Source organism: Cherax quadricarinatus, chromosome 74 (assembly GCF_038502225.1).
Source record: "Cherax quadricarinatus isolate ZL_2023a chromosome 74, ASM3850222v1, whole genome shotgun sequence".
In the NCBI taxonomy this organism is placed as follows: domain Eukaryota; kingdom Metazoa; phylum Arthropoda; class Malacostraca; order Decapoda; family Parastacidae; genus Cherax; species Cherax quadricarinatus.
This window is the reverse complement of record NC_091365.1, coordinates 9,956,662-9,969,271: the sequence shown is the minus strand read 5'-3', so window position 1 is coordinate 9,969,271 and position 12,610 is coordinate 9,956,662. Positions and strand designations below refer to the sequence as shown.

The 12,610-nt window shown below is 37.7% G+C and overlaps 1 protein-coding gene across 15 annotated transcripts in view; it reads right to left on the bottom strand.

The window, feature by feature from the left end:
- The window catches only part of LOC128700135 (Ca[2+]-channel protein alpha[[1]] subunit D), a gene marked incomplete at its 5' end in the record, with an annotated part of 794,286 nt that overhangs the window by 509,005 nt on the left and 272,671 nt on the right, over nucleotides 1–12,610 (bottom strand). For all 15 annotated transcript variants that reach the window (XM_070100780.1, XM_070100771.1, XM_070100781.1 and 12 more), the window contains 1 exon segment: nucleotides 6,991–7,120. In XM_070100780.1, the coding sequence (XP_069956881.1) occupies nucleotides 6,991–7,120 (130 nt within the window).

Below are 12,610 nucleotides of genomic sequence, written 5' to 3'. Positions count from 1 at the left end.
GAAATATGTGTGAAATTGGCAAAATTGCTAATTTCTGACCACTTTATTGGATAGTTAAAATCGGTAAATGGGTGGTTTCTTGTACTCATTCGATAGAAAAAATGGACTTCTAGCGAAGAAGGTATGATTTTTGTCGACTAGTACACTGGAATTGGCCGAAAATAGCGCTCAAAGTGTGCGAAATCGCCAATGCGTAAACATCAATGAGACCGCTAACATCGCGAGAGCATAATTCTGTAAGTTTTCCATCAAATTTCATACTTTTGGTGTCATTATGATTGGGAAAAGATTCTCTATCTTTTCACAAGAAAAAATAATTTTTTTTTTCCAAAAAATTTTCAACCCTAAGAACAAGTTTAGGAGAGGGCCTATTGGCTCTGAAAGGGTTAAGGTCTTTCTACATTATCAAATATTTTGGTTATGTTTTTTGAACCATGTTACAAGATATTGTGTTGAAACAGCATTTACTGTATCAGGAAATAATGTTCTAATTTACTGGCTGGTAACTTAGAACATTACTGTCTAATACAGGAAAAGGTGTCATACTCCCATGTTGCACAAGTGTTTTATTCATTAAAAAAATTATTTATTTTTTATTTATTAAAGCTATGATATCTGATGGCAGTTGATGTGGTCAGAAGTGTACCCTGTCATGTTTTTTTTACCATCTTATTATGATGTTCCCTCTACTCTTCTTATCAACCAAGGATGGCATATCATATGGTTTCAACCTTTCTTAATAAGTCATAATTTTTATTATGGAAGGGTGTTTGACCATTTACTGCATCCAGTTAAGAGAGCACCTACTATATTTTATTTTACCTTGCAACTTATTGTGCATACATATGCATTTAATAAATGAATTAGGATTTTTTTTTTTCAACAAGTTGGCAGTCTCCCACTGAAGCAGGGTAACTCAAAAAGAAAGAAAATCCTCAAAAAGAAAATACTTTCATCATCATTCAACACTTGCACCTCACTCACACATAATCACTATCTTTGGAGAGGTGCCCAGATACAACAGTTTAGAAGCAAATAAAAATATATATAACATACCCCTCCAAACTGCCAATATCCCAAAGCCCTCCTTTAACGGGAAGGCATTGTACTTCCCATTTCCAGTACATACTCAAGTCCGGCCATATAAAAATAACCAGTTTCTCTGAATCCCTTCACTAAATATTACCCTGCTCACATTCCAACAGCTTGTCAGGTCCCGAAAACCTTTTCAAGGATGACCCTACCCCGCCTTTCTTCCCCTACAGATTTATACGCTCTCCAAGTTCTGCTTTGATTCATTCTCTCTAAATGACCAAAACACCTCAACGACCCCTCTTCAGCCCTCTGGCTAATACTTTTAGTAACTCCACACCTTCTCCTAATTTCCACACTCCTAATTCTCTGCATAATATTTACGCCACACATTGCCCTTAGACAGAACATCTCCACTGCCTCCAGCCGCCTCCTAGCTGCAGCATTTGCAACCCAAGCTTCACACCCATATAAGAGTGTTGGTACAACTAAACTTTCATACATTGCCTTCTTTGCCTCCATGGATGATGTTTTTTTGTCTCCACAGATACCACAACATACCAATCACCTTTTTTCCTCCATCAATTCTATGGTTAACCTCATCCTTCATAAACCCCTCTGCTGACAAGTCAACTCCCAAACATGTGAAAACATTCACTTCTTCCATACTCCCTCTCTCCAAAGTGATATCCAGTTTTTCTTTATCTAAATCATTTGATACCCTCATCACCTTACTCTTATCTATGTTTACTTTCAACTTTCTACCTTTATACACCCTCCCAAACTCGTCCACTAACCTTTGCAACTTTCCTTTAGAACCTCCCAAAAGCACAGTATCATCAGCAAAAAGTAACTATGTCAACTCCCATTTTGTATTTGATTCCTCATAATTTAATTGCACCCCTCTCTCCAACACCCTAGCACTTCTTTTACAACCCCATCTACAAATATATTAAACAACCATGGAGACATTATACATCCCTGTCTAAGACCTATTTTTACCAGGAAGTAATCTCCCTCTCTCCTACACACCCTAACCTGAGCCTCACTATCCTCACAAAAACTCTTTACAGCATTTAGTAACTTTATTCCATATGCTTGCAACATCTGCCATATTGTTCCCCTATCTACTCTGTCATATGTCTTTTTTAAGTCCATAAATGTAATGAAAATGTCCCTACCTTTATCTAAATACTGTTCATATATATGCTTCAATGTAAACACTTGATCTACACATCCCATTCCCACTCTAAAGCCTCCTTGTTCATCTTCAATTCTACTCTCTGTCTTACCTCTAATTCTTTCAATAATAACTTTTTATTTTATTTATTACATTAACATATTGGCAGATTCCCACCTAGGCAGGGTGGTCCGAAAAAGAAAAACTTTCATCATCATTCACTCCATCACTGTCTTGCCAGAGGGAAGCTTTACACTACAGTTATAAAACTGCAACATTAACACCCCTCCTTCAGAGGAGTGCAGACACTGTACTTCCCATCTCCAGGACTCAAGTCCGGCATGCCGGTTTCCCTGAATCCCTTCATAAATGTTACTTTGCTCACACTCCAACATCACGTCAAGTACGTATGAAAAAACAATTTGTCTCCATTCACTCTTATCAAATATGCTCACGCACACTTGCTGAAAGTCAAAGCCCCTCACACACAAAACTTTCTTTACCCCCTCCCTCCAACCTTTCCTAGGCCGACCGCTACCCCGCCTTCCCTCCACTACAGATTTATACACTCTCAAAGTAATTCTGTTTTGTTCCAGTCTCTCTACATGTCCAAACCACATCAACAACCCCTCCTCAGCCCTCTGAATAATAGTTTTAATAATCCCACACCTTCTCCTAATTTCCAAACTACAAATTCTCTGCATTATATTCACACCACACATTGCCCTCAGACATGACATCTCGACTGCCTCCAGCCTCCTCCTCATTGCAACATTCATCACCCATGCTTCACACTCATACAAGTGTGTTGGTACAACTATACTGTCATACATTCTCCTCTTTGCTTCCATGGACTAAGTTCTTTGTCTCTACAGACTCCTAAGTGCACCACTCACCCTTTTCCCCTCATCAATTCTATGATTCACCTCATCCTTCACAGACCCCTCTGCTGACACATCCACTGCCAAATATCTGAATACATTCACCTCCTCAATACACTCTCCCTCCAATCTGATATCCAATCTTTCGTCACCTAATCTTTTTATCCTCGTCACCTTACTCTTTCCTATATTCACTTTCAATTTTCTTCTTTTACATACCCTACCAAATTCATCCACCAACCTCTGCAACTTCTTTTCAGAATCTTCCAAAAGCACAGCATCATCAGCAAGAGCAACTGTGACAACTCCAACTTAGTGTTTGATTCTTTATGTTTAAACTCCACACCTCTTGCCAAGACCCTTCCATTCACTTCTCTTACAACCCTATCTATAAAAATGTTGAACAACCACAGTGACATCACACATCCTTGTCTAAGGCCTACTTTTACTGGGAAATAATCTCCCTCTCACCTACATACTCTAACCTGAGCCTCACTATCCTCGTAAAAACTCTTCACTGCTTTCAGTAACCTACCTCCTATACCATACACCAGCAACATCTACTACCACAATGCCCCCCGTATCCACCCTGTCATATGCCTTCTCCAAATCCATAAATGCCACAAAAACCTCTTCACCCTTATCTAAATACTGTTCACCTGTATGTTTCACTGTAAACACTTGGTCTACACATCCCCCTACCTTTCCTAAAGCCTCCTTGTTCATCTATCCTACTCTCCATCTTACTCTTAATTTTTTCAATAATAACTCTACCATACACTTTACCAGGTATACTCAACAAACTTATTCTGCTTTAACTTTTGCACTCTCTTTTATCTCCTTTGCATTTATACAAAGGAACTATGCATGCTCTCTGCCAATCCCTAGGTACCTTACCCTCTTCCATACATTTATAAAATAATAGCACCAATCACTCCAGAACTATATCCCCACCAGCTTTTAACATTTCTATCTTTATCCCATCAATCCTAGCTGCCTTATCCCCTTTCATTCTACCCACTGCCTCACGAACTTCCCTCACACTCACAATTGGCTCTTCCTCACTCCAACAAGATGTTATTCCTCCTTGCCCTATACACAAAATCACAGCTTCCTTTTCATCAACATTTAACAATTCCTCAAAATATTTACTCCATCATCGCAATACCTCTAACTCTCCATTTAATAACTCTCCTCTCCTATTTCTAACTGTCAAATCCATTTGTTCTCTAGGTTTCCTCAACTTATTAATCTTACTCCAAAACTTTTTCTTATTTTCAACAAAATTTGTTGATAACATCTCACCCACTCTCTCATTTGCTCTCTTTTTACATTGCTTCACCACTCTTAACCTCTCTCTTTCTCTCCATATACTCTTCCCTCCTTGCAGCACTTCTACTATGCCAAAACCTCTCATATGCTAACTTTTTCTCCCTTACTACTCTCTTTACATCATCATTCCACCAACCACTCTTCATCCCTCCTGCACTCACTTTTCTGTAACCACAAACTTCTGAACAACACTAACACTGTATTCTTAAACCTACCCCATACATCTTCGACCCCATTACCTATACTCTCACTAGCCCATGTATCCTCCAATAGTTGTTTATATCTTACCCTAACTGCCTCCTCTTTTAGTTTATATCTCTCTTACTTGCTGCTTCTATTTTCCTTGTATCCCATCTACCTTTTACTCTCACTGTAGCTACAACTAGAAAGTGATCTGATATATCTGTGGCCCCTCTATAAACATGTACATCCTGAAGTCTACTCAACAGTCTTTTATCTACCAATACATAGTCCAACAAACTACTGTCATTACACCCTACATCACATCTTGTATACTTATTTATGTTCTTTTCCTTAAAATATTTATTACCTATAACTAAAACAAAGTTCAATCAAAGGGCTTCCATTATCATTTACACCTGGCACCCCAAACTTACCTATCACACCCTCTCTAAATGTTTCTTCTACTTTAGCATTCAAGTCCCCTACCACAATTACTCTCTCACTTGGTTCAAAAGTTCCTATACATTCACTTAACAGCTCCCAAAATCAATCTCTCTCCTCTACACTCCTCTCTTCTCCAGGTGCATACACGCTTATTATGACCCACTTTTCACATCCGACCCTTATTTTAATCCACGTAATCCTTGAATTTACACATTTATATTCCCTCTTCTTCCATTTATTAAACAAAAATACCAACCACTCCAACACTATATCCCACCCCTGCTTTTAACACTTCTGTCGTGATCCCGTCAGTTTCAGTTGCTTTACCCCTTTTCATTCTATGTAATGCCTCACGCACCTCCCCCCCCCCACTTACATCCTGTTCTTCTTCACTCCTAGAAGATGTTATACCTCCTTGGCCAGAGCATGAAATTATGGCCTCCCTTTCTTCATCGACATTTAAAAGTTCCTCAAAATATTCCCCGCCATCTACCCAATACCTCCATCTCCCCATCTACTAACTCCCCTATTCTGTTTTTAACTGACAAATCCATTCATTCCCTAAGCTTTCTTAACTTGTTTATCTCATTCCAAAATTTTATCTTATTTTCATCAAAATTTCTTGACAGTGCCTCTCCCACTCTATCATCTGCTCTCCTTTTGCACTCTCTTGCCACTCTCTTCACCTTTCTTTTACTCTTCATATACTCTGCTCTTCTTATAACACTTCTGCTTTGTAAAAACCTCTAATAAGCTACCTTTTTCTCTTTTATCATGCCCTTTACTTTATCATTCCACCAATCACTCCTCTTTCTTCCTGCACCCACCCTCCTATAACCACAAACTTCTGCCTCACATTCTATTACTGCATTTTTAAAACTATTCCAACCCTCTTCAACCCCCCCACTACTCATCTTTGCACCAGCCTACCTTTCTGCCAATATTTGCTTATATCTCACCCTAACTTCCTCCTCCCATAGTTTATACACTATCACCTCTCTCTTACTTGCTGTTGCTAATTTCCTTTTGCCCCATCTACCTCTTACTCTAACTGTAGCTACAACTAAATAATGATCCGATATATCAGTTGCCCCTCTATAAACATGCACATCCTGAAGCCTACCCATCAAGCTTTTATCCACCAATACATAATCTAACAACCTACTTTCACTATGTACTATATCGTACCTTGTATACTTATTTATCCTCTTTTTCATAAAATATATATTCCTTATTACCAAACCTCTATCTACACAACTCAATTAGAGGCTCCCCATTTTCATTTACCCCAGGCACCCCAAATTTACCTACTACTCCCTCTACAACATTTTTACCCATTATAGCATTGAGATCCCCAACGATAAGTACTCTCTCAGTTGGTTCAAAACTCCCCATGAACTCGATAAACATTTCCCAAAATCTCTCTCTCTCTCCTCTATAGTTCTCTCTTCTTCAGGTGCATAAATACTTACTATAACCCACTTTTCACATCCAACCCTTATTTTACTCCACATAATGAATAAGGAATATATTAAAATATTCTTGTACACTGAGAAAGAACTTTTACAAATTTTCCTCAAGTGCAGGGTCATTTACACTACATAAATACAATCAATTTCTGTCCAAAACATAATTAAAACATCTTGCTTTAAACTACAATAAATACTTTCAATATACATTACTTTTTTAACACACCAGCCATTTCCCACTGAGGTAGTGACCCAAAAAAGAATTAACAAAAGTTTTTCTTCCTTTTACATTTAGTAATTCGTACAGAAGCAAGGGTTACTATACCCTTGCTCCTGGCATTTTAGTTGCCTCTTACAACATGCATGGCATATGGAGAAAGGATTCCTCTGCACTTACCCATAAAGCTCAATGTACACATAATGTAAAATATTTGACGAATGGTAAATTCAAGCCACATTTGTTACTTACGGTATTACGTTGAGAGTCAGAGCGAAGAGGGTCCTCAGCAGCCAACATGCCAGATGAGATGAGAATGCAGACAAGAATGACATTACTGAAGAGACTGTGGTTGCAGATTGCATGGCAGAACACACGGAACCTGTTAAAATCAGATAAGTAATTTATAACCTTCCATGAAAAAAAAAAATAATTCTCAGCTGGCTCATTTGCATGTTTTTGCCATGTTCCTAAAACAAAATAAAAATATGTAAATATATAAAGTAATGTAATTATTTTTAAAAACTTAATTCAATAAAGAAAATTAAAGAAATACATTTTACATATACAAATAAATATATGGAACAAATTACAGCATCCCTTTGTCTGCTAAACATCTAAATTTGTCTACTTCATGCCAAAGCAGAATTTCCATTAACTGGTATATTTCTTAATTTCTAATAAAGATTCTTTTTATTTGAACATATTTAACTGTAAAACATATTTTAGGTCATAGTTATTTTACTGCTAATGAACATCTGAAGTTCCTGAAACATTATGCAATTACTTCTTAGTGAATTTCACCAAAATTAATTTAAGCAATATGTAAAAAAAAAAAAAAGGTATGTTCAACATTTCATGCTCACACCTATTAACCAATATTTTCTTTCTTCATAATCATTCCATTAGGTACTTCCACTGAAAGGAGGTAAATAATCATCCTTATTTAGAACTGACACATCTAATAGGTCAGTGTATATTGGTAATTCAAACAAATTTAAATAAGTAATTCTTGAGTTGATTGCATTTCCTGGAAAGAGTGAACAGTGAGCACACAACTCAAGGTCAACTCTAGACCTCCAGCTCTTAAAATGCACATTACTATCACAATTAGTATTGCTATTTTCAGTGGAAAGTGTTATAGATGTAGGGCTGATATAGATCCTGGGGAATGGGAGGTAACCAGGTGTGATGTGAGGAAGGGAAGGCTAGCTTCAATTCCTTGGATTGTGAGCCCTTTTCTCTGAAGGGTCTAAATGTACTAAGGTTTTAACTGACTTGAGCATTGATATATTTGCTTTTTATATGTATAAAGTTAGTCTAATTAATCTGAATTTCACATGAAAATTAATATCCCCATATCACTGTCATTCACTATGATTATCTGTTGTTTATACCAAGTGTTACCAAGTAGCGTAAGTTACCTAAGATGTCTTTGTGTACTGTGGTAGCCTTGATTATTATTATTATAATCAAAAAGAAGCGCTAAGCCACAAGGACTATACAGCGCTGCAGGGCAGGAAGGAAGCGAGGGCATCAGGTAGCAAAAGGGAGATGGATGAGTAATAGGTTACGGATAACAGCGGGGTAGTGGATGGTGAAAGGGTAAAGGGCAGCAAGAGACTGAACTAGAAAGGGCTGAGGGGAGTGCGAAAAGTATCATCAGAGTTTGTGGAGTAAATCAGTCGTTGTCAAGAAGTCAATGAGAGAGTCAGGATTAAAGGAGGGTCCATCAGCAAGAAGGGAAGGTAAAGAGAGAGTAGTAGAACGAAGACGACGTTGGAGGTAAATTCTGCGTGCTCGTTGATAGAGAGGGCAGTCTAACAGAATGTGGCTAATCGATACTGGAACTTGACACTGCTCACAGAGAGGAACAGGGTGCCTCTCCATGAGATACCCATGAGTAAGACGAGTGTGGCCAATGCGAAGGCGGGAGAGAGTGGTCTCCCAACCTCGGCACTGATGACAAGAAGACGGCCAGTAACCTATGCTCGGTTTAATAGAATGAAGTTTGTTACCGAGCAGAGTTGACCAACGTTGTTGCCAACGGGTGCGAAGGTGGGTAGCTATTGCAGCAAAATAGTCCAGAAATGGAACACCTCGATAGGAAATTGGTAGGTCATATACTGCTGACCGCGCAGCAGTGTCTGCCTGTTCATTGCCCTGTACGTCGACATGACCAGGGACCCAACAAAAAACAATATCTTTATGTTTGGTAGAGATACGGCGTAGCCAAAGTTGGATACGGAGAACTAGGGGATGAGATGTATCAAATTTTCGTATAGCCTGTAGAGCACTAAGGGAGTCTGAGACTACTACAAATGATGACACAGGCATAGATGCATGTGGTAGCCTTGAGCTACCCAGATAAAAGTATTATAAAATCTAGAGCATATATGATGAACTACAGTAGTTCATTGATATTTGGGAGGATAGATGCACCAGATTTTTAAAATCCAGATTATCACAGTTCTTTTATGGTACATTTTTTCCTTTTCTTTATCATTAACTGTTTAAGTGCTCGACTGAACACAACTGCAATAAATTGTTGAATGCCAAAAAATCAATAATTGTTAATCAGCTGCACAAGATGTTGAAGAAAATTTATAATGACACAGCTTAAGTTTAGGTTTAAATGAAGGTCAGTAATCTATGTCTGCAGAAAGATTGTTGAAGATGTGTGGTAGGGATGAGTTATGAATGAAGGCACATGTAATTTTCTTAACATTAATTATGAATAAATGGAAGACTGTATGTTACTTTTTGTTAAGATTTACTTTTTATTTCATGGGGCTTGCTGAGCCCATAGGGGTCATACAGCATCTTGAGGAATGGGAGATTATCAGATTCTAAGGAAAGGGAGGATAGCTCCACTTTGGATCAAGAGCCCCTTGAAGGGTGGCAATATCAAGCTGCCGCTGCTAGATACACTCCATTTACCAAGAGATGGAATAACGCTGGGTATGTTTTGTTCTTTGTGTAATGGCAAAAACAATGACATTTACAATACAGAGAAAAGACAGCTGCAGTGTCTCCATGGTGTATCTCATCAGTGTTTTATTCTTTTTGTATAATATCTGCCATTTAACTAGGTGTGAACAATTTTATTAGAGGAAAACACAAGTGAGAGGAAAAATTTGAGTTTGTTGCAAGTACAATGTGTGTACATTACACAGGTCATGTGTTGCAGCCTGCCACAGTCTTAGTATAAAAGGAAATCCCCAGGATGAATACTTATACTATAGACAAATATCAGGCAGAAGGACAGTAAAAATGTGGTATATATAATGTTTAAGAAGACAGGTGGTATCAAAACATGTGAACCAAAAACATTTTTCACACACAAAGGAAAAACCGAATAATAAAATTTAAATAATTTAAACTGCAGTACAGGCATTTCTTATTTTATGTGGTGGATACATTCCAGATCTATGGCAGTTATACTAAGCTCAATCAGGCATTAACACTTAATTGTACATAATAATAATCTTGGAGAGAGGAGGTAAAGGAGGTTTTTGTGGTTGAGGGGCTTAGACTTCCAGCAAGCATGCGTGAGCATGTTAGATAGGAGTGAATGGAGACTAATGGTTTTTGGGACCTGACGAGCTGTTGGAGTGTGAGCAGGGTAATATTTTGTCAAGGGATTCAGGAAAACCAGTTAGCCAGATTTGAGTCCTGGAAATGGGAAGTACAATGCCTGCACTTTAACCCTTTGAGGGCTTCGGCCGTACTAGTACGGCTTACGACCCAGGGTTTTTGACGTACTAGTACGCCTAAATTCTATCGCCCTCAAATCTAGTGGGAGAAAGCTGGTAGGCATACATATGAAAGAATGGGTCTATGTGGTCAGTGTGCACAGTATAAAAAAATCCTGCAGCACACAGTGCATGAGAAAAAAAAAACTTTGACTGTGTTTTTGGAATAAAACAGCGACTTTGCATTGTATTTTCGTATGGTATTTATTGTTGTATTTTAGTTTTCTTGGTCTCATTTTATAAAATGGAAGACATTACAGAAATAGAGATAATTTTGACTGGTTTTATAATGAAAAGTACCTTGAAATTGAGCTCAAAGTAGCAGAAATGTTCGATTTTTACCAAAGTTCAAAAGTAAACAAATCATGTCAAGTGTCGAATACACGTCAACTGGTGAGTCTAATATTCTTTCACAAGTGCGCTGATATTATTTATACCATTTCTACACTAATGCAGCAGTCTGCATAACAGTAAATCTTCTATTTTTAGTAAGAATAAAAATTAAAAGTGGAAAGCCAAAGAAATATAAGAGGGGCCTGGGGATGTGACTAACGAACAGAGGAAATGTTATTTTAGTGCCAGGAATGTCTTTCTTGTTTATTCTGGACCCTATTTGGAAATTGGCATCTTTTGAAATTTGTGTGAAATTGGCAAAATTGCTAAATTCTGACCACTGTATTGGATAGTTGAAATCAGTAAATGGGTGGTTTCTTGTACTCATTCAATAGAAAAAATGGAGTTCTAGAGAAATAGTTATGACTTCTGTCGACTAGTACACTGGAATTGGCCGAAAATAGGGCTCAAAGTGGGCAAAATCGCCGATGCATAAACATCGTTGAGACTGCTAACTTCGCGAGAGCATAATTCCGTAAGTTTTTCATCAAATTTCATACTTTTGGTGTCATTATGATCGGGAAAAGATTCTCTATCTTTTCATCAAATTTTTTTTTTTTTTTTAAATTTGGCCGACCCTGAGAACAAGTCTCGGAGAGGGCCTGTCGACCCTCAAAGGGTTAAAGGAGGGGTTTGGGACACTGACTGTTTGGAGTGACATCTAAACTGTGATTACATAAGTATGAGTGATGGTAAAAGTGTTGAATGATAATGAAAGTTTTTTCTTTCAATTTGTTTTGTTTTTCTTTCTTTCGGATTTTTACTTTCTTTTTGGGTCGCCCTGCCTCGGTGTGAAGCAGCCGACATGTTGAAAAAAAAAATCTTCAATGTAATTGGCAAACCACATTACTCCAAATGATGAATGCATGCTGTATATAAAAAATTACTGACAGAAATGGGACATTGCATAATAGAAAATTCACACAAATTGAACCCACATAAAGCAAGGAGAAATGTGTATATCAATAGCCAAAACTTCAATTGCTATTAAAATAAGAGAAATGTTATCCATCTAGTGTCTAATATACAGAAATACTATACAGTAGGGGGTCTCATTATAAGATACTCTGCTATATGATGATCTGTCATACAACAGTGATTTTATTTATTTGGCAACTTTTTATTTGCTATATGACTAATACAGTATATAAATGTAACACACACTAACTCTACTGGACAGGATATAAGTGAAAAAATGTCTCATCCTGTGTATGCTGGGAAATATCCAAACTGGATAATGGGTACAGATCTTGGTTTTAGAGTTAAATAATAGTTTAGTCATTGTTTCTGCTCTTTGCTAGGAAGACTTATCATACTCAGACTTCTGCACCAGGCCTCACTGAGTGCAAATGCTTCACTCTGCCATTGCCTTGGGCATAAACAATGAATTTCCTGTTTTCTTCCCAGGATTCTTGTCTTCATTACACATAGCATGCTGGGCAATTAGCCAAGGCACCATACATCAACTCTTATAAAGCTGGGTGGGTAGGGGTGTCATGTGGGTATCTGCCTCTGCCAGGGAATAGGCAAGGGGATTCACCTGATCTAATTGCAAACATTTTCTTCTCATTTCTTTATTTGTAAGAAACTTGTTTCCTCTATATTACCCATCCAGATTTAGGCAAAATCATAACCAGATTTCTGGAAGCAGGGCTCATACAATATATGCTAATGTTGCTTTTCAAAAGCAACAACAACAACTTGCCACTTTCCATTTGTAATTC